The 23,016-nt window shown below is 42.1% G+C and overlaps 2 protein-coding genes across 5 annotated transcripts in view; both read left to right on the top strand.

The window, feature by feature from the left end:
• cd302 (CD302 molecule) overlaps positions 1-7,353 on the top strand; it is a 30,671-nt gene extending 23,318 nt beyond the window's left edge. For 2 of the 3 annotated variants that reach the window (XM_068035271.1, XM_068035273.1), the window contains exons 5-6: positions 3,362-3,394; positions 5,336-7,353. In XM_068035271.1, coding sequence (XP_067891372.1) covers positions 3,362-3,394; positions 5,336-5,538 — 236 coding nt within the window. In that variant the 3' untranslated portion in view covers positions 5,539-7,353. The remainder of the gene's footprint in view (positions 1-3,361; positions 3,395-5,335) is intronic. The other variant, XM_068035272.1, reaches the window with a different exon arrangement.
• Positions 7,354-19,587: 12,234 nt separating this feature from the next.
• marchf7 (membrane-associated ring finger (C3HC4) 7) overlaps positions 19,588-23,016 on the top strand; it is an 84,025-nt gene continuing 80,596 nt past the window's right edge. Inside the window, exon 1 of one of the 2 annotated variants that reach the window (XR_010975337.1) lies at positions 19,588-19,725. The gene's annotated coding sequence lies outside the window, so the exon portion shown is untranslated. The remainder of the gene's footprint in view (positions 19,726-23,016) is intronic. The other variant, XR_010975338.1, reaches the window with a different exon arrangement.

A 23,016-nucleotide genomic window follows, 5' to 3' on the forward strand; every position in this document is an offset into this window, starting at 1 on the left:
ACTTGCCTTGCACATCCCCTCTAAACTTTGCCCCTCGCACCTTAAACGTCCCCTAGTAACTGACTCTTCCACCCTGGGAAAAAGCTTTTGACTATCCACTCTGGCCATGCCACTCATAACTTTGTAAACCTCTATCATGTCGCCCCTCCACCTCTGTCGTTCCAACCTCTCCTCATAGCTAATGCCCTCCAGACCAGGCAACATCCTGGTAAACCTCTTCTGTACCCTCTCCAAAGCCTCCACATCCTTCTGGTAGTGTGGCGACCAGAATTGCGCGCAATATTCTAAGTGTGGCCTAACTAAGGTTCTGTACAGCTGCAGCATGACTTGCCAATTTTTATACTCTATGCCCTGACCGATGAAGGCAAGCATGCCGTATGCCTTCTTGATTACCTTATCCACCTGCGTTGCCACTTTCAGTGACCTGTGGACCTGTACGCCCAGATCTCTCTGCCTGTCAATACTCCTAAGGGTTCTGCCATTTACTGTATACTTCCCACCTGTATTAGATCTTCCAAAATGCATTACCTCACATTTGTCCGGATTAAACTCTATCTGCCATTTCTCCGCCCAAGTCTCCAACCAATTTATATCCTGTTGCATCCTCTGACAATCCTCATCACTGTCCGCAACTTCACCAACCTTTGTGTCTTCCGCAAACTTACTAATCAGACCAGCTACGTTTTCCTCCAAATCATTTATATATAATACAAACAGCAAAGGTCCCAGCACTGATCCCTGCGGAACACCACTAGTCACAGCCCTGCATTCAGAAAAGCACCCTTCCACTGCTACCGTCTGTCTTCTATGACCGAGTCAGTTCTGTATCCATCTTGCCAGCTCACCTCTGATCCCGTGTGACTTCACCTTTTGTACCAGTCTGCCATGAGGGACCTTGTCAAAGGCTTTACTGAAGTCCATATAGACAACATTAACTGCCCTTCCTTCATCAATCATCTTCGTCACTTCCTCAAAAAACTCAATCAAGTTAGTGAGACACGACCTCCCCTTCACAAAACCATGCTGCCTCTCGCTAAAATGTTCACTTGTTTCCAAATGGGAGTAAATCCTGTCCCGAAGAATCCTCTCTAATAATTTCCCTACCACTGACGTAAGGCTCACCGGGGATAGCGGGGGTAAAGGAGCAAACTTGGGCAGGGAGCCATTCTGTTGTCTACAGCTTCAATCTGAATTTCTCTTCCACCTCTCCGATCCTTGTCTGGACAGTTGGTGGCTGCTCCTTCTCTGTCTACCGCATACAAGTGCTGTGGGACCTGGTGGGTTGCAAGAACTGGTTCCTGGCCCATTTCCATTTCATTCACTCTAGTTCTTGCAACTCCCCAGCACTCTTGGGTGGAACTTTCTGTGGTCCCTAGGGTAGGAAGGTTCTGATGGAAGTCAGCCCTGCTGAAGGCTTTTGCTGAGGCCATTGTGGAAGATATAAAGAAGCATTTAGGGATTGTTTGCTCCTTTAATGTGGTTCCTGTCACCTCAGGTGCTGCAGCAACATCCCACTTGCACCACTGGAAATTTCCTGGTTGTTACGCAGGGGTGGGGGGGGTGGGGGCAGGGTCTTGGGCTTGGGGCAGCAAGCATAGACCCTGCCTCTGATCCAATAGAGCCCTAAATTTCTAACAGAAAAGCTTAGTTCCTGCTTGTTGAGTTAGTTAATTGCAAATGTGTCTTCTACATCAGCAGTATTTGATCTAACGGTACTTGGACTCAAAGAATTCTTACCTAATACTATTTCCTAAATTTTTGTCCCATCATATTTTTATTGGGTGTCACATAGGAATAGAACATCATTTTTACAATGTAGATGGCCGAGTTATGATTCCTACAGACACCAATTTAGGTGGTCTTGACAATTACCTGTTATCTGTATTCTAAAAATCAGTGTGAACTGGTGGCTATGCTGCAGTTAGTTTGGGGGCGGGGAGGTGGGGAAGGGTTGAGTACGTTGTATATTTTTTCTATTGCAGTGAAGCAATCTGGGAGCAGGTTAAGTGTCAATCTGGGCATCTTGTATACAGGTATTAATGTATAGTGTGCGTATTATGAGCCTGACTGATGTCATGTCTGCCTACCACGCATATCGGGAGATTGTGGGTGCACTACCCAAATTTTCCTCCATTGAAACCACCTAGCATCTGCATTTACAGGTAAAGTAGAAAACCCCTCTCTTGAAGGTTTGCACTGCCAGAAAGATTCAGGAATCTCATGGGTGTGCACTATTCTCTGCTCAAACAGATCATCTGAAGATGCCCTTCAGCTCTAGAAAGTGTGAAGTAGCATAGGATTGTATGGTTGGCTTCCATGCCAATAGCAGTTCTGTGCCTTCATGTATAGGGATTGCAGGGATTACAAGTTATTATGCATCTGGCTGATGAGCCTGTGTCTTCTCCTGCAATGCTATCATTTCATGGTGTGGCAAATCAACTGTACGGTGCAAATTGTGAGCTATATCTACCTGCTGCTGCCGCCATCCTGTCTTCTCCTGCTGTACTGCAATATAACCAGTATTCACTTCTCTTACTGCTGTGGTAATTACTTCAAAATCTGGCCCTTAGTTGAAATCAGTAACCCCATGTCTGACTTGGAGTAAAATATTCATTTTCAGTTTGATCCAGAAATTGCAGAATTACAAAGAAAGCAGGAAATTACATTTATAACCCTTTAATAACCCAAAACACTTCACAGCCAATGAAATATATAGTTATGCTTGTGATGCAAGGAAATGTGGCAGCCAATTTACATACTGCAAGGTACCACAACAGCAATGAAATAAATGACCAGAAAATCTGTTTTTGGGGGTGGTGGTTGATGTATAAGCTTTCCCCAGGACAATTTATCTGCTCTTCAAATCGTATAATGGGATCTTTTATGACCACCTAAACAAGGTTTAACAAGGCTGTGGTTTAACACATCTAAAAGGCAGCACTTCTGATGAAACTAGCACTCCCTCAGTATAGTCCTCCAGTGTAAACTTGGATTGTGTGCTCTCATCTTAAAGTGGGACTTGAACCTACAACCTTGCTAACCTAGAGGCGAGTGCTATCAGTGAGCCATGGTTGATACTTAGCTGGCATTACTTTGCCATGAATAAAAGTTACCAAAGCCTTAATAAGTATAAATGCTAACAATTGACAAATCATCTTGTCATTTTCCCACAATATTACAGGACATTTTCCTTGCATTTAATTTTTGGCTAAGAAATGGGTGACTGTAGGGCCCTGGATTTCTTTCCAAGCTTTACAGGCTAGCTTGCCACTCATTGAATCACTGGTAGAAAACCTAGCATCTACTGTGCATCCAGCATGTAACATCACTCTTAAACTCATGTAAGCTTTATATTTTCTAGTAGCTGTACCTGATGGAGAAAAATGCTCAAAAGGTGAGTTTATGAGCTTTTTAAATCTCTACTAATCTGAAAATGTTTATTTTGCATTATGCTTTCAAACAACTTAATTGTTGCTTTTTATTACTATCTAATAAAATACAGGCATAAAATGGGTGCAGTAGGCCCAATTTCAGGGACCAATTTCCTTGAGAAGTTAATGAGTGAATGGCAGGGGGAAGGTACATGAAATAAACAAACACTTTTGACACATGAGGTATGTTACCTTTACGTACCATCCATCTATCCTGATCAGTTTACAGTGCAACACCCAGTGCACACACCAATTGCACAGCTTTCATAGGAACAGAGAAATTGCAAAACTAAGACCAAGGTCCATCTGGTGTGCCTTCTGCCACCCTAGGGGATGGGGTGCAGTGAGGGTTCACAAGATTGGACAACCCTCTCATCCCAGAAATCAATGAGGAGAGATTGAGTAAAATGGGCCTGTACTCTGAGGTTTAGGGAATGACAAGTGATCCCATTGAAATATATGGGATTCTGAGTGGGCTTGACCAGGTAGATGCTGAGTTGCTGTTTACCCTAATCTAGAACTAGGGAACATAATCTCAGGTTATGGGGTCGGCCACTTCAGTGTGAGATGAGAAATTTCTTCAGTCAGAGTTGTAAATCTTTGTAATTCTCTACCCCAGAGGGCTGTGAATGCTCAGTCATTGAGTATATTCAAGGCTAATATCAATAGATTTATGGACTGTAAGGGAATCCAGGGATATGGGGATTGGGTGGGAAAGTGGGTTGAGGTTGAGAATCAGCCACAATATTACTAAATGGTGATGCAGGCTCAAGGGGCTTTATGGCTTACTCCTCTTATTTCTTGTGTTTTTTTGATACAATGATGGAGTTGTTGTCCAATCATAGGTTGACTGATAGAGATTGATTGTTAACGCAGACCCAGAATCAAGGAAAACCTGAGTGGTGGAGAGCTTTGGGAACCATAAGTCCAAATTCACCTGTTTCCTCTCAAGCCTGCTACATTTAGTATATGTCCTGTCTTAAATTACTCATGTACTATATCCCAGAATGTTTTCTGAAAAAAATCTGTCTTGAATTTAAACATCTTCTGAGTGTTGAAACAACTTTACATCTTGAAAATTATTGCCTTCCAGCCCTAATAAGTCTTTGGGTGGCAAGACCTGGCACAAAAATACAGCCAAGGCAGATGAAAAGGAATTTTTTTTTTTTAAAAGCCTCCAGGAACAAATCACTGCTTGCTGGAGTGAGACTCCACAGCTTCATTGTTCCCTTTTTGGGTAACTAATGTTCAGTGTCATGTCAGGACTGTAAATCACATTGACAAGGTCCTCTATGACATTAATTATTGGCCCTAAATAACTTGTAATAACTTCATAAATCCAATAATTTCACAATTGCCATTAAGTTTAATGGGGGACATCATGGCAAGAACTTTTTATTGCTCATAGTGGTGCTAAAGGTGAAGGGAATCAAATGATCTAGCAATTGGGCAATTGGAACTCTGCATATCTCTCTCATTTTGCAAATGCCTGGACTTTTTACAAATATATTGAAGCAACTTCCCAGCACATTCTGGCTCCATGTGATGTACTGGCATGCACTGTGAAACTGCACTTAATCAATATAGAACATTACAACATTTACTAGCATAAAAACTTTTAGCTTTTTATATTAAGGGATTCTTGTTAACTTATGTCTAAGCTTTTGCCTCCCTTTCAGAATATGGTTCCTTTCAGACTGGAAAGGATGCCCACAGATAGGATACTCTGTTTCAACTCCTAAGCTTAATTAAGTAGCACATCCATGTCATCAATGACACTTCATTATTTCAGATGACAAGTTAACAGTGATAATACAATCTTGTCCCCTTTGGGCCAGAAAGACTTCAGTAATATATTGCTTTATTGGATCCGAATCATTAACAATGTATTTTTTTTTTTGCAGGCAGCAAAAATAATGTATTACCAACAGCATTAATCAGCGCAGCTGCTGCAATTTTGGTGATAATTTCAATAGTTTTGTGGTATGCATACAAAAGAAAATGTCTCGCTGCAAATGGATTTAATTCCATTCCGTACAATCCAACAGATCAAATTACAGATGACAGTGTTTTGGTGGAGAATGAAGAAAGGGAATATGAAGCATAGCCTTTTAATTATGATGCATTAAAAACTAATAAATGTAATTGCACAATAAATAATGAAACAGCAATGTTGCCATGGGCTATCTATAGTTTGATAAAAGTTTGAAATATTAATTCTTGTATATTCAATCCATGCTTTTATCTTACCATTACTAAAGGCAAGAATTTAAAACCGGCAAAAGAAAACATAGCTTGGAATATAATACCTGATTTTTACAAAAATATTAGTTGCATAATCTAAATAATTTAACCATCAACTTGTATGAAGATTTGTTTTAAGTGAGTTCCTTTAAAATTACATACTAAAGGCAAGGATTAAAAACAATAGGAAAAAAGCCTGTAACCTCAAAATAGTTATTGTCTCATACATTTTTGTACCTGAATAATAATCTCCTACGTAAGTTTGATTGTTTAATTGGATTTTGAAATCAAATTTTGTTTTTTTTTTACTAGTTTTGACCACTGATTAACATGACAGGATTAAAATGTTTGTCTTTTAAACTATGTAAATGTAACAATTTTGTGTTAATTCAAAGCAGCTCTGGTTACCATATCCAGTATTTTACAGCTACAGAAAGACATTGATCTGAATGTATTTATTGTTTATCACATATTCTTGTTGGTGGAATGGTGCAATGGTATTTCAGGCCTGCAAATTGGTGTGGGAGCAACTGATAGTGGATTCAGGCTCAACATTTATGATGTGCACATTTGCACAGAAACTGTAAATCTCTGGTCTTGGTTACAATTAAAAAGTTAGTTTAACAGTGATAATTTTATTTCCAGGTTTTTTCAAAGCCCACAATACAGGGGAAGATGCTTCAAGTAGTTTGTTAGAACTGCATGTAACAGTACAAGGAAGATGGGAAGCTGTCAGTTGGTAATATTAGGGCAGTACTGGGATTTGAGTGGAGGTTTGGGGTATGGGAGCACATTGTAGGGTGTGGTGGGGTATGAGAATTTGGAACAACTGAGAGGGGCATCGCAGAATCACAGTACAGGGTTGTGGTAGAAATCAGAGACTGGTGTGGCAGCATCTACAGGATGTGGGTGGGAAGAGAGATTTTTGGGTGTGGCAACAGGAGAAGAGTGGATTCTGAGTATTGAGGATTGCATTGGTGGGAGATGAGAGTATTTGGAAGAGAATTACAGGTTGCTGCTGACAAATAAGTTTTTAGGGAAGCTTTCCCCAAGCAGGTTGGCAGTAGAAAGGAAGGCGAGATTAAGCATGAAGGTAAGAGAAAGCAGTGATTAGGGAAGGAAGAATTAGGGAAGGTCATTGCCGGGCATCCATCACAGTAGTGATGATCGGTTGCTGAAGAATTTCCTGAACAGAGAGTTGCGGAAACCAGTTATTATTTAAAATCGAGCAGAGTATTTATTTTAAATAATGCATGTTTCCCCAGGTCGCTGCATTCAAGGAACCACCATTGCTTTCCCAATTATGCCTGTTCCCTTACTCAGCAACAACTAGACCCCCAAGCTACCATTAAATATCTGTTGGGGCTCAGAATCTAGTTAGTGTTGGTGTCTGATTACTGGGGAAAGGGATTTCTTAAAACAACTTTATTATAAATAATATATTTGTTGTGGTTATTCATATCCATGGTGTAACTTGACCCTAACTTGATGCTCCCCTCTACCCAGAGTGTCAGAGGCACATTCCTTGTTTTCTCCAGAAACGAGTTTTCAAAGCACTTATTATTTGCTGCCAGAAAATCATTACAGTTTGAATTGTCATCTTTGTTCAGCTTGGGTCAATTAACCTGAAGCAGATAAAATCTTCATAATAAAATCGTCTATATTTTCTGAGTTGAAACTTGTATGTTTTCATTATCAATTGAGTGGACAATATTATTCTTCCTCATTGGGTTAAGTATAGTATGTTTGGTGTTTTTCTCCTTTTCTAAGCGGTCATTTATTTCAATGATATTACACAGAATCCCATGTTAAACTTGATCATTTTATGGTCACTGTCCCCCAGGAGAGATATGACTTTTGTCTCCTTTTTTAAAAAAAAAATTATTATTTGTTTCATCGACAACTTGCCCAAAAAGACTGTGGATTCTGGGACAATTGGAGCTTTCAAGACCTGAGATCGCTAGATTCTTGGGGATGCGTATCAAGGGACATGGAGGTAAATGGAGTTGAGGTACAGATCTGCCAAGAACTAATTTTAATGGTGGAGTTGGTTTGAGGTGGGTGAATGCTACTCCAATTCCTATGAACACTGCTTCTCATCACTTCCTTAATGCACTGAGTTATGACGTAATCATGCATTACATTCCCTAGCTATGGCTCTAAACTTCTGAATTTTCGCAGTTTATATTTGGATGATTTCTCATTTATAAGAATTATTCTGTTCAGATACCCTTATTACCCCTTCTTGTGTTGACCTGGTGGTCTGTAGTATACCCCTAGAGCTAGCTTGGATTTTTTTCCACAGAGGTGTCTAGCCAAAGTAGTTAATTGAACAAAAAGCTTAACATTGCATATGCTAGAAATCTGAAACAAAGACAGAAAATGTTTGAAATACTCAACAATCCAGGCAGTCTCTGGAGAGCACCATCAAGTGTAATGTTTCAGGTAGGTAGCCTTCATCAAATCACATCTTATTTCTGATGAAGAGTCCGTACCTGAAACCTTAGCTACATAACCTTCTGAGATTTTCCAGCATTTTCTGCTTTTGTTTGAGTTCACTATTTAGCTTGCCCCCTCCCAAAGGATCAACTTAATTTACTTCCCAGATGTCTCGACATATGTGGCTTCACCACCTCCTGTCCACTTTGTTCTTTCCGAACATATGAGCAAGGAGCAGGAGTAGGCCGCTTGGCCCCTCGAGCCTGCTCTGCCAGTCAGTAAGATCATGGCTGATCTGATTGTAAGCTCGAATCCACATACCTGCCTACCCACAATAGCCTTTCACCCCTTTGCTTATCAAGAATATATCTACCTCTGCCTTAAAAATATTCAAAATACCCTGCTTCCGTTGCCTTTTGACGTAGAGCGTTCCAAAGACTCACTATCTTGAGAGAGAAAAAATTCTCATCTCTGTCTTAAATGGCTAACCCCTTATTTTTAAATAGTGACCCTCGTTCTAGGTTCTCCCACAAGCAGAAACATCCTTTCCACATCTACCCTCTCAGGACCCCTCGGGATCTTGCATGTTTCAATCATGTAACCTCTTACTCATCTAAACTCCAGTGGATAGAAGCCTAGCCTGTCCAACCTTTCCTCATAAGACAACCCACCCATTCCAGATATTAGTCTAGTAAACCTTCTCTGAACTGCATCCAATGCACTTACATCCTTCCTTAAATAAGGAGACCAATATTGTACACAGTACTCCAGATGTGGTCTCACCAATGCCATGTATAATTGAAGCATAACCTCCCTACTTTTGTAAATAAAATAATTGCCATTTCAACACATCCCCCTGCTCTCATGCCCACATCTCTGTCCTGGGCCTGCTGCGGTGTTCCAGTGAACATCAACGCTAGCTGGAGGTACAGCACCTCATTTTCTGATTCAGCATGCTACATCCTACTGGACTGAACATTGAGTTCAACAATTTGAGTATGACTTGCCCTTTTATTTTATTGTATTTTGTTTTATCATTTTTTAACCATGTGCCTGCCTACTGGTTTTTCCATGTTTGTGCCTTTTGGCTAGGGCTGATCATTATTCTGTCATTTAATACCCTCTCTGCATTAATGCTTTGTCTTTCACCACACCATTAGCACACTCTCTTTGCCTTTGCTCCATGACCACCTTGTTAATCTCTCTGGCCCTCTGTCCTATCACACACCTTCCCTTTTGTTTGCTTTTCTCTTTCTCCCTTCTCCCCCCACCACCGGCTGCTTTACTTGTTTAAAGCCTATTACATTTCTAATCTTTGCTAGTTCTGATGAAAGGTCACTGACCTGAAACATTAACTCTGCTTCTCTCTCCACAGATGCTGCCACACCTGCTGAGTATTTCCAGCACTGTTTTTATTTACTACCTACTTTTGTATTCAATTTCCCTCGCAATAAACGGTAACATTCTATTGGCTTTCCTAATTACTTGCTGAACCTGCATACTAAGCTTTTGGGATTCATGCACTAGGACACCCAGATCCCTCTGCACTTCAGAGCTCTACAGTCTCTTACCATTTAGATAATATGGGCGGTGCAGTGGTTAGCACCGCAGCCTCACAGCTCCAGCGACCCAGGTTCAGTTCTGGGTACTGCCTGTGCGGAGTTTGCAAGTTCTCCCTGTGACTGCGTAGGTTTCCACCGGGTGCTCTGGTTTCCTCCCACAGCCAAAGACTTGCAGGTTGATAGGTATATTGGCCATGGTAAATTGCCCCTAGTGTAGGTAGGTGGTAGGAGAATTGAGGGAAGGTGGGGATGTGGTAAGGAATATGGGATTAATGTAGGATTAGTATAAATGGGTGGTTGTTGGTCGGCACAGACTTGGTGGGCCGAAGGGCCTGTTTCAGTGCTGTATCTCTCTATGACTCTAATGTGCTTTTTTTATTCTTCTTGCCAAAATGGACAATTTCACATTTTCCCATATTATACTCCATTTGCCAGATTTTTGCCCACTCACTTAACCTATCTATATCCCTTTGCAGCCTCCTTATGTCCTCTTCACAACTTGCTTTCCTACCTATCTTTGTGTCATCAGCAAATCTAGCAACCATATCTTCGGTCCCTTCATCCAAGTCATTTATATAAATTGTAAAATGTTGAGGCCCCAGCACTGATTCCTGCGGCACACCACTCGTTGCATCTTGCCAACCAGAAAATGACCCATTTATGCCTACTCTGTTTCCTGTTAGCTAGCCAATCTTCTATCCATGCCAATATGTTGCCCCTTACACCATAAGCTTTTATTTTCTGCAATAACCTTTGATGTAGCACCTTATCAAAACCTTCTGGAAATCAAAGTATAGTCCATCCACCGGTTCCCCTTTAGCAACAGCACATGTTACTACTCCAAAGAACTGCAATAAATTTCCCTTTCACAAAACCCTGTTGACTCTGCCTGATCACCTTGAATTTTTCCAAAATGCCCTGCTATAATGTCTTTAATAATAGTTTCTAACATTTTCCCTAAGAGGGAAGTTAAGCTAACTGGCATGTAGTTTCCTGCTTTCTGTCTCCCTTTTTGGATAAAGGAGTTAGTCGCTATTTTCCTATCTAATGGAACCTTCCCCGAATCTAGGGAATTTTAAAACATTAAAACCTCAGAAACTGACAACATCTGGTCTTCGGTAGGTGTGTATTTCTGTGCCCATACATGTCTTTGTTATCTTCTACTCCAGAATCTACTTCCCTCCCTTCCCACCACCTACCAAATTTAAATTATTTTCAATTGCTGCTTCAATTAGATTTTCAGGTCTATTTGGTTTGATTTGATTTAGGCGCAACTTGTCTCTTGTACTAATCCTTTTTATTCTGAAAATGTTCAGTTATTTATGAAGATAGTTTTGTTGTTTTGGCACCAGATTGCCAACCATCTTCACTCTTGGTAAACAGTACTTTTCAACCATATCTGAGTTTTGTAGCAATCCTCCTGTGACTTTTAAGACCCAAATATTACTATGTTGTGTACCTCTTAGCCTACCATCACCGGGCCTGATCATCTTGAACATCTCTTCTAACCTTAATTCGGTGTTTGCTCCTCTAGCTCCAGGCAATCAGCCCACCATCCTGTAGGCCTTGTCTTTACTACACACATGGCTGTACTTTCCTGAGCAAAGACTCTTCTACAACCATATTCATTATAAATTTCAAGCTGTCCTATCTAATATTGCAGCTGCATTTTTCTTTCAGAACCTCGTTTTCTTTATTCTTTCATGCGATGTGAGCATCACTGGCAAGGCCAGCATTTGTTTCCCATCTTTAATTGCCCTCGAGAAGCTGGTGGTGAGTTGTCGTCTTGAACCGCTGCAGTCCATGTGGTGTAGGTAAACCCACAGTGCTGTTGGGGAGGGAATTCCAGGATTTTGACACAGCAACTGTGAAGGAACTGTTATATGGTTCCTAGTAAGGATGGTGTGTAGCTTGGAGAGGAACTTTCAGGTTCCCATGCTGCCCTTGTCCTTCTAGATGGTAAAGATGGCAGATTTGGAAGGTGCTGCCAAATGATGCTTGGTGAGTTGCTGCAATTCATGTAGATGGTACACACTGCTGCCACTGTGTGCCAGTGGTGGATGGGGTTCTGATCAAGCAGGCTCCTTTGTCCTAAATGATATTGAGCTTCTTGAATGCTGGAGCTGCACTCATCCAGGAAAGTGGAAAGTATTCCATCACACTCCTGACTTGTGCCGTGGAGATGGCAGACAGGTTTTGAGGAGTTAGGAGATGTTACTTGCTGCAAATTTCACAGCTAGCAGTTAGGAAGGCATGTGGCATATTGGCCTATCTTGCAAGGGTATTGGAGTACAAAAAGAAGGAAGTCTGTTACACTTGTATAGCGCTTTGGTGAGACCACACCTGGAATACTGTGTGCAGTTTTGGTCTCCATAGTTAAGGAAATATGTACTTGCAATGGAGGTGGTACAGCAAAGGTTCACTAGATTGGTTCCTGGTATGAGAGGGTTGTCCTATGATGAGAGACTGAGTAAATTGGGGCCTATATCCTCTGGAGTTTAGAAGAATGAGAAGTGATCTCATTGAAGCATACAAGATTTTGAAGGGGCTTAATAGGGAAGACACTGAGGGGTTGTTTCCCCTTGCTATGCAATCTAGAGCATGGGGGGACTGTCTCAGGATAAGGGGTTGATCATTTAGGACTGAGATGAGAAATTTCCTCATTCAGTGTTGTGAATCTTTGGAATTCTCTATTAGAAAGTTGTGGATGCTCCTTCATTAAATATATTTAAGTCTGAGATGGACAGATATTTGGTGCCTAAGGGAATCGAGGGTTATGAGGAGTAGGTGGGAAAGTGGAGTTGAGTCAGTAGATCAGCCACAATCGGAAGGAATGGTGGAGCAGGCCCAAGGGGCCCTATATTTATGTTTTTATATTCAGCCTCTGACCTGATATTGATGAGGGTTTCAGTGATCAGTAATGCCGTTGAACGGCAAGAGATGATTAGGTTCTTTCTTGTTGGAGACGATCATGATCATTGCCTGGTACTTGTGTGGTGTGGATGTTACTTGCCATTTATCAGCCCAAACCTTAATGTTGTCCAGGTCTTCCTGCACACAAGCATAGACTGTTTCTGTATTTGAGGAGTAGTGAATGCTGTGCAATTGTCAGCGAATAGCCCCACTTCTGACCTTATGATGGAAGGAAGGTCATTGATGAAGCAGCTGAAGATGTTTTGGTCGAGGACACTAGACTGAGGAACTTCTGCAGTGATATATTAAGACTGAGATGATTGACCTCCAAAAACCACAAACATCTTTTTGTGCTAGGTATGACTCCAACAACTGGAGAGTTTTCCTCCTGATTCCCATTGAATATAATTTTGCTGGGGCCCCCTTGTTACCACTAAAATGCCTGGAATCTGTTTCTTCTGCTATGAAAGTATGTGAATGATGATTTTTTTTTAATCCACTGGCTGAAAACCTGAATTAAACTTAAAAGAAACATATAAAAAGTGACTTTACTAAGATGGCCACCGTAAATTGCATCACTATACCCCACATTCCAATGCAGCGAAGTGGAGACGAGTTGCCTGCCCAGTCTGATCAAAAATAATGAGGTGGGGAATTGGAGTGAACTACTTGTCCACTCCCAAAAGCGGGACATTAAATCTATCACTTGGACATTTAAACTGGTGGAGACGAGCCACTCCAACCTATTCACTTGAACGAGGGCACGTTGGTTGAGAGAAGGGAATTCCTAGATATAAACTGATTAAGTTGCAAGAGGGAATGCACTGGTAACTACCATGTTGAATCACTGGGTGATGGTTATGTGACAGGCCCACCATTTAGACTCATACAGCACTGAAACAGGCCCTTCGGTCCACCGAGTCTGTGCTGACCATCAACCACCCATTTATACTAATCCTACATTAATCCCATATTCCCTACCACCTACCTACACTAGGGGCAATTTACAATGGCCAATTTACCTATCAGCCTGCAAGTCTTTGGCCGTGGGAGGAAACTGGAGCACCCGGCGGAACTCCATGCGGTCATATGGAGAACTTGCAAACTCCGCACAGGCAGTACCCAGAATTGAACCTGGGTCGCTGGAGCTGTGAGGCTGCGGTGCTAACCACTGCACCGCCCCACTGTGTGCTTGCATTTTCTCTGCAGCTAGAGACTGACCAGAGAAGACCCAAGTGGCATCCCTTCTCTCTCTTAGCCATCTTGCAAGCTTCGAATGCTGGCCATGACGACCTAGGCCTATCACTGCTGCAGATAGAGACCCCTGTTTTTTTTCTATTCATTGGTTGTGGGCATTTCTGGCTAGGCCAGCATTTATTGCCCTTGAGACGGTGGTGGTGAGCTGCTTTCTTGAACTGCTGCAGTCCTTGGGGTGTAGGTACATCAACAGTGCTGTCAGAAGGGAGTTCTGAGATTTTGACCCAGCAACAGTAAAGGAACAGCAATATAGTTTCAAGTCAGGATGGTGTGTGGCTTGGGCAACTTGCAGGAGGTGGTGTTCCCATGCATCAGTGAACCAGATGGGTTTTTAGACAATTAATGATAGCTTCGTGGCACCATTACTGAGACTAGCTTTTAATTCCAGATGGATTGAATTTAAATTCCACCAGCTGCCATGGTTGGATTTGAACCCATGTCCCTAGAGGCTCTGAATTACTAGTCCAGTAACATTACCACTAGACCACTGTCTCCCAGCCTACTCTGTCCACTTCAGTCATGATTTTTGAACACTTCTATCAAATCTCCTCTCAACCTTCTCCATGAAGAACAGCCCAGATTCTCCAATCTATCCACATAACTGAAGTTCCTCACCCCGGAACCATTCTTGTAAATCTTTTCTGCACCCTCTCTAATGCATTCATATCCTTCCTAACGTGTGGTGCCCAGAATTGTACATAGTACTCCAGTTGAGACCGAACCAGTGAAGGTTCATTACAACTTCCTTGCTTTTGTATCTATGGCCTAATTTTTAAAGCCCAGGATCCTGTATGCTTTATCAACCGCTTTCTCAAACTGTCCTGCCACCTTCAATGATCTGAGCACATATACCCCCAGGTCCTGCTACTCCTGCACCCACTTTAGAATTGTATCCTTAATTTTGTCTCTCCTCGTGCTTCCTAACAAAACATATCACTTCACACTTCTCTGCATTAAATTTCATCTGCCACGTGTCCGCCCATTCCACCAGCCTATGTCCTTTTGAAGTTTATCACTATCCTCCTCACAGTTCACAGTACTTCCAAGTTTTGTGTCATCCACAAATTTTGAAATTGTGCCCTGCACACCCAAGTCTAGGTCATTAGTGTAAATCAAAAAAGGTAGTAGCCTAAACACCGACCCCTGGGGAGCCCCACCATATACCTTCTTGCAATCCAAAAAAATACCATTCACCACTACTTTCTGTTTCCTGTCACTCAGCCAACTTTGTATCCATGCTGCCACTGTCCCATTTATTCCATAGGCTTTAACATTGCTGACTAGCCTGTTCTGTGGCACTTTCTCAAATGCGTTTTGGAAGTCCATGTACACAGCCGCATTACCCACATCACCCTCTCTGTTACCTCATCAAAAAACTCAGTCAAGTTAGTTAAATAAAATTTGCCCTTAAAAAATCCATACTGGCTTTCCTTAATTCACATTTGTCCAAGTGACTACTAATTTTGTCCTGAATTATCATTTCTAAAAGCATTCTGGCCACTGAGGTTAAACTGACTGACCTGTAGTTGCTGGGCTTATTATCCTAACCCTTTTCTGAACACGGGTGTAACATTTGCAATTCTCCAGTCTTCTGGCACCACTCCTCTAAGGAGGATAGGAAGATTATGGCCAGTGCCTCCACAATTTCCACCCTTGCTTCCCTCAGTATCCTTGGATGTATCTCATCCTGGTGACTTATCAACTTTAAGTACAGCCAGCCAATCTAATACCTCCTCAATTTTTAGCCTATCCAGTGTCTCAACTGTCTTCTCTTGCACTGCGACTTGGGAACATCATTTTGCTTGGTAAAGACAGATGCAAAGTACTCATTTAGTACCTCGGCCATGCCCTCTGCTTCCATGTGTAAATCCCCTTTTTGGTCCTTAATTGGCCCCATTCCTCTTTTTACCACCCTTTTTTATAGGCAGATAAATAGTAAGACTTTTGGATTCCTCTTTGTTAGCTACTAGTCTCTCTTCATTCTCTCTCTTTGCTTCTCATTTCTCTTTTTACTTCCCCTATGAACTTTCTACATTCAGCCTGGTTCTCAATTGTATTGTCCACCTGAATCCATCATATGCATCCTTTTTCTGCTTCACCTTACACTCTTATCTCTTTCTTCATCTGAGGATCTCTGGTTCTGTTTGTCCTATCTTTTCCCCTCGTGGGAATGTACCTCCATTGTACCCGAACTATCTTCTCTTTAAAGGCAGTCCATTGTTCTATTACAGTTTTGCTTGACAATCTTTGATTCCAATTTATCTGGGCAGGATCCATTATCACTCCATTGAAGTTGATTCTCCCCAATTAATTATTTTTTTACTCTGTATTGCTCCTTTTCCGTAGTCAATCTAAACCTTATGATACTATGCTCACTGTCCCCTAAAGGTTCCTCTACTGATACTTGATTCACTTGACCCACTTCATTCCCCAGAATCAGATCCAGTAATGTGTCCATCCTCATTGGCCCAGAAACATACTGATCTGGAAAACTCATATGAACACACTTCATAAACTGGAGACACTATAGCCCACTTACATAAGAATGATTTATGAGAAATGATACAGCACAGATGGAGGCCGTTCAACTCTTTGTGACTGTGTCTGCTGTTTGAAAGAGCTAATAGGGCCACTCCCCTGCTCTTTCTCCATAGCCCTGTAAAATATTCCTCCAAGTTTTTATCTAATTCCCTTTTGAAAGCTATTATTGAATCTGCTTCCACCTCCCTTTCAGGCCATGCATTCCAGACCATGACAACTCGCTTTGTAAATCTTTTCTCCTCATGTCGCCTCTGGTTCTTTTGCCAATTATCGGGTATATATCCGTGGGTATATGTTACTGGACTAGTAAACCAAAGACCTAGACTAATAATCCCAGGAAATGAGTTCAATTCCCACCATGCCAGCTAGGGAATATAAATTCAGTGAATTAAATAAATCTGGAATAAAAAGCTAGTCTCGGCAATAATGACCATAAAACTACTGGATTTTTGTAAACAGCCATCTGGTTCGCTAACGTCCTTTTGGGGAAGGAAATTTCCCATCCTTACCTGGTTTGGCCTTTATGTCACTCCAGACCCATAGCAATGTGGTTGATACCGAACTACCCTCTGAAATGGCCAAGCAAGCCTCTCCGTTGTATCAAAACTTGGAAAAGTTCTGATAAGAAGAAAACTGGAAGGACCAGCTGGTATTGACCTTGGCATTGGATACAATAAAGGCACATCTAGCCCAGTCGACCCTGCAATTGTTCCCTGAGGGATGGTGTTGGTGGAGTTGAGGGATATGTAGTGCTGAAGACTTGTGCTCCAAAATTAGTGCCTCTAGCCAAGCTGTCTCAGTACAGCTGCAACACTTGCATCTATTGGACAGTGGAAAATTGCTCACATATATATGTCCTGCCACAATATTCAGGAGAAGTCTAATCCAGCCAATTAATGCCCCCATCAAGCTACTCCCATTCATCAACAAAGTGATGGAAGGTGCCATCAATGCTGCTATCGAGCGGCACTTACTAATAATCTGCTCACCGATGCTCATTTTGGGTTCCACTAGGAAAGCTTGGCTCCAGACCTTTTTACAACCTGCTCCAAGGATGGACAAATGAGCTTAATTCCAGAGATGAGGTGAGAGTGACTGCACTTGACACTGTATAACATCAAGGAGTCCTAGTAAAATTGAAGTCAATGAGAATCTGGAGGAAAATTCTCCACTGGCTGGAGTCATAGCTAGTACAAAGGAAGATGGTTGTGTATGTTGGAGACCAATAATCTCAATCCCAGGACATTGTTCCAGGAGTTCTGCAGGATGGCGTCTGACACCCAACCATCTTCAACTGTTTCATCAATGACCTTCCCTCCATCATAAGGTCAGAATAGAGGATGTTCACTGATGATTGCACAGTGTTCAGTTCCATTCGCAACTCCTCAGATAATAAAGCGGTCTATGCCCACATGCAGCAAGACCTGGACAATATTCAGGCTTGGGCTGATAATTGGCAAATAATATTCATGCCCCACAAGAGCCATGCAATGATCATCTCCAATAAAAAGAGAACCTAACCACCTCCTGTTGACATTCAACGGCATTACCATCGCACAATCTACCTCCAACAACATCCTGGGGATCATCGTTGACCTGAAACTGAACTGGACCAGCCACATAATACTGTGGCTGCAAGAGCAGGTCACAGGCTAGGTATTCTGCGACGAGTAATTTACCTACTGATTCCCAAAGCCTTTCTACAAGGCACAAGTCAGGAGTGTGGAGCAATACTTTCCACAGGCCTTGATGAGTGCAGCTCCATCAACACTCAAAAAGCTTGATAAAATCCAGGACAAAGTTGATGATTGGCACTTCATCCGTGACCTTCAACATTCACTCCCTCCATCACAAGCACACCATGGCTGCAGTGTGTACCATCTACAAATGCAGTGCAGCAACTCACCAAGGCTTCTTTAACAGCACCTTGCAAACCTCCAAATTCTAGAAGAACAAGGGAAGCAGACACATGGGAACATCACCACCTGCAAGTTCCCCTCCAAGTCACACACCATCCTGACTTGGAAGCATATCTCTATTCTTTCATTGTTGCTGAGTTAAAATCCTAGAACTCTGTGCCTAACAGCACCAAGGGAGAACCTACACCACACGGAGTGCATTGGATCAAGAAGGTGGCTCACCAGCAGCTTCTTAAGGGCAATTAGGGATGGTCAATAAATGCTGGCCTTCCCAGCAACACCAACATCCCATGAATGAATAAATATCTTATATTTGTGTCCACTGCTAACCAATCTTTCTGCCACTGGAAACAGTTTCTCCTTATTTATTTTATCAAAATTGTTCACAATTTTGAACACCTCTCTCAATCTTCCCTTAACCTTCCCTGCTGTAAGGAGAACAACCCCATTTTCCCTAGCCTCCATGTAACTGAAGTCTTTCATCTGTGGTACCATTCTAGTAAATCTCCTCTGCACCCCAAGGCCTTGAAATCCTTTTTAAAGTGTGGTGCCCAAAATTGTCCATTGTACTCCAACTGGGACCTGACCAGTGTTTTACACAGGTTTAGCATAACTGCCTTGCTTTTATACTTTATGCCTCTATTTATAAGGATGAAGATCCCATATGCTTTTTTAACAATCTTCTCAACTTGTTGTGCCACATTCAAAGATTTGACTACGTACATCCCCACATCTCTGCTTCTGCACGGTTTTAAATTGTAACATTTATATTTCCTCTTCCCATTCTTCCTACCAAAGTGTATTACTTCATATGTCTCTGCATTAAATTTCATTTGCCATGACTCTACACATTTCTCCAGTCTATCTCCTGTTGATCTTTTACTATCTTCTGTTTACTACATATCCTAGTTTTGTGTCATCTGCTAACTTTGATATTATGCCCAAGTCAAACATTATGGATGCAAAATGGTGGTGCATTAAAAGACTAAGTATCCGGATACACGAGATGTTTGATGGCTGACATGAAAGGCACTGCAGCGCAACCCATATTGTCCATATACTGCGTTTCCATTCGGGAGACGGGTGGGAAATCATGGTTTTTAAATCCCAATTTGCCAACTTCCGTATTTCATAACTTTATGCTATAAAATTAAATGAATTTTGTAATCAGCACTGAAATCACAAGTATATTACTTGGTCCGCCAATCGCCCGGTTACCGCCTAAGGACTGTGCAGTCGCTGCTGTGACCTCAGAATGGCTGCCGCCGGAAGTGATATGTGATATGATTCCTGTTGTCTGAGCTAATGAGCCTACATAAGGACGCCATTACAAGTGGTTGTAGCTATGTTCAGTTAACATTTAAAAGGTGCAATATTTGCACTCTTTTCTAAACATTGGCCTGTGAACGTCGAGGCAATGTAAGTGTATCCCCAATTGTTTGTGTCGTCTTTAAGGAACGTTTGAATACTTTAAAATTTTACGCCATTGGTGCTGTAAAAGACGGACCCAAGAACTGTATTAAATGTTCGGTTTGGGCCTATAGCAGGGAAGGAAGTAGCAGAGCGGAACCACGAACTGTGCTAGAGCAGAGCAGGCCGTTTAGTGACTTATTGTGAAAAATATGATGAAAAGCTGTTAACTTTTTTTTTAACATTGAGGAAGTACTTCGAATGGGAATGATTGTATTCGTAACTTTCGTCTTTGACACGGCGATGTACAAATGCATTTAAATATCTTGATCTAATCTTAACTGTTCGGGCTATTCGTTTCGTAATGGTGGAATGCATAAAAGAAGTAGGAACACTTTTTGAGTTGGAACAGAATCTAACATTCGATGGTTTAATGTCGCTGGGCACTTTTCTAAAATTTCCTTATCTGAAGGAAACCTGCTAGGAAATAGAAACGGTTTTGGCAATTAGGACAGTTTCAAAACATTGTAATCTGGAATCGGCGTTTTTGTTTAAGTAGGTACTAACTTCGTTTTTTTTTCCAGCCATAATCAAAGTTTAAAACTGGGATTGTTTGAGGTTTTTTTGGATGTTATGGAGTTATGTCGACACAGAAGGAGGCCATTTGGCCCACCTACTCCATGCCAGCTCTCTGTAGAATAATCCAGTCAGTCCAATTTCCCCCGCTCTATCCTCGTAGCCCTGCAAGTACATTTCCTCAAGTGCCTATCAATTAGCCTTCAGTAAATTAATTAAAATACCTTACAAAAAATATAAAAGTAAACCAATTTTTTTTGCTTTAACTTTAAAATATTTTAAAATAAAATGCACTGTACCACCCAACACTCACATCTGATATTGAACTGACAGTAATGCTACGCAATAAATCTGCTTTTATTGGAAATCACTAATCTAGTTAATACATCAGCAAACTTCTACACCAATGTCATTTGTGTGGGTCATCATGGAGGTGGTGGTCCATAGGTGGCCCTAGAGCTCCAAAATAGTATTTGTGGTTTGTGCATGCACTTTCTTGGTGAATGGTGTTGGATGCCATGTTGGTGACAGTATTTCTGTGTGCATAGTGAGCATCTGCAGGAAGTATGCAGAGCAGGCAGATGGTGTGTGATGTTGATTTGACAGTAGTGGTGCCATTTTGGAGGTTAATGCTCCCACTAACACACATTCTTAATGTTGTACAGCTGAATATTTTAGCCAGCAGGAAGGATTTCACTCTTCCTCACCCTGGCTGCTGTACTACTGAAAGGAACATTTGACTATTTGCAGTGTAATTGCTGATTGATTTCTCTCGCTGTTGCTTCGTTTCTGTAAGCATTTAGTGCTTTTTATAGTTTTTAAAGTTGCATAAGTCTGCAAGGAGTGGTGAGGTAGGTGCAGAAGTACTTCTTGCTGACTTCAAGGCTTCTGTACAAACTAGTTGCTCCCAGACATGGGTGCACTAGTAAGAATTCCCCTTGAAGTGCAGCCTGACCCATGCAGAGCAGGACAAACTGATGGAAGAGGGCGGGGGTGAAAGGTTCTCAGCAGGTGGTCATGTTTGCCAAGGTGTTCGGAGCAATTCTCCTAACTGGACCTCAGTGCAGAACAATGTGTGAGATGTCTGTGCTTCTGTAAGGGCATCCTCACTGAAATCTCCCATCAACTGCACCCTGAAAGCAGGGCAAGAACTGTGGCGATTAATTTTTATGCGTCTGGCTCCTTCCAGGCTTGAGCTGGAAATATTTGCAACACTTTGCAGTTTGCCATCTGCTGTTGTATGAGGGAGGCCACTGTTGCTCTTAGTTCATTAAGAACTAACTACATTTCTTTCCCCTCCCTCCAGAGAGGAGCAGGCGAAGCATGCATGTAGCTTTGCTAGGATTACAGGTTTGTCCATGGTGCAGGGTGATATTGACTGCACACACGTCCCATTGCAGGCGCTGCATGTCCACTCTGCTTTACACCGGAACCAATGGGATTATACTCCCTCAACATTCCATTGTTGTACAAGTCATTGCTTAGTATCTTGACAGCAGTCACGATGCTGGTTAACATGTTCAGCTGTGGTGCCACTGCAGTTGAGCCACCATGGCAAACCAAAGGGTTGCTGCTGGGTGACATGGGCTATTTGCTGACAAAATGGCAGATAACGCCAGTGCACAACCTGTGCACAGCACGCATAAGATGCGATACAGCAGATCTTTGGCGTGCTGAAACAATACTTCTGTTGAATTGACCTCTTTGGAGGTGCCTTGCAGTACTTGGCAGAATGGCTGTCACGATTAGTTGTGGTCTGCTGAATGTTGCACAACCTTGCCATTGAGGGGACAGCACCTGATGCTAGCTATATGCTGTACAGCTCAGAAGGAGGAGGAAGAGAGCAGGAAACACAGACAGTCCCTTTCTGGTTGAGCTGCCTATTTAAATCTCCTCCAGACTGTAATATCAGTAACAGCAACACCAATTCCCCATTTGCAAATGGCCCCACGCCTTCCCTTCCATCTGTTACTGACCATCAGAGTCCACTTGGCTGCAATGCAAAAATAAATACCAGTATTATAAATATGCTTTGGGATTGTTTTCAATGAAATCATGCCATATTGCTTACAGAAGTCAACCAATCATCCTTATACATTCCCTTGGTGCTTGTCTTCCATGTGCATTTACTTGTCCCAGTGTTCCTACCCAGTACTACCCCATTGGCTGGTGGAAGGCTGCTAACTTTCAGTGAAAGAGATTGCAGATAGCATTGGAGGACAACCTATAGCAGCTGTGGGCCTAGTAGGCCTGGCTGTGGATGGAGCCATCTTGGCATGAGTGATGGCAGTCTGGATTGTTTGGATGACTAGCAACAACAAAGCACTAGTGGAGTTGTAGGGATTTGAGGATGAATGCTGTCTTTGAGAGGGCAGCAGGTTTGTGCTGCATGTTACCACTCCCCCAGGTCAGTAGCTCAGCAATTTAATAATCTGTTGAAGGACAGATCACTGGATTGCAAGATCCTTTGCATACTGTAACCCACAGCCATGATGGCAGCAGTCTGAACTTTCATGGAAGCACGATCACCTTGCATGACAGCAGTCTGAGCTTCCACTGTAGGGCATATGTTAGGTGGCATCTGCTTGTGTTGCGATGGAAGCTGTGACATCAGCCATCAGTCACTGCATCATGGTTGGGTCCACAAGTATGTGAATGGAGTTTGCCTCCACTTCCATTGCCCAAAGAATGGGCTCCAAGCTCTGCGCAAAGCACAGTGCCAAA

The sequence above is a fragment of the Heterodontus francisci genome, chromosome 7, assembly GCF_036365525.1.
Source record: "Heterodontus francisci isolate sHetFra1 chromosome 7, sHetFra1.hap1, whole genome shotgun sequence".
In the NCBI taxonomy this organism is placed as follows: Eukaryota; Metazoa; Chordata; class Chondrichthyes; order Heterodontiformes; family Heterodontidae; genus Heterodontus; species Heterodontus francisci.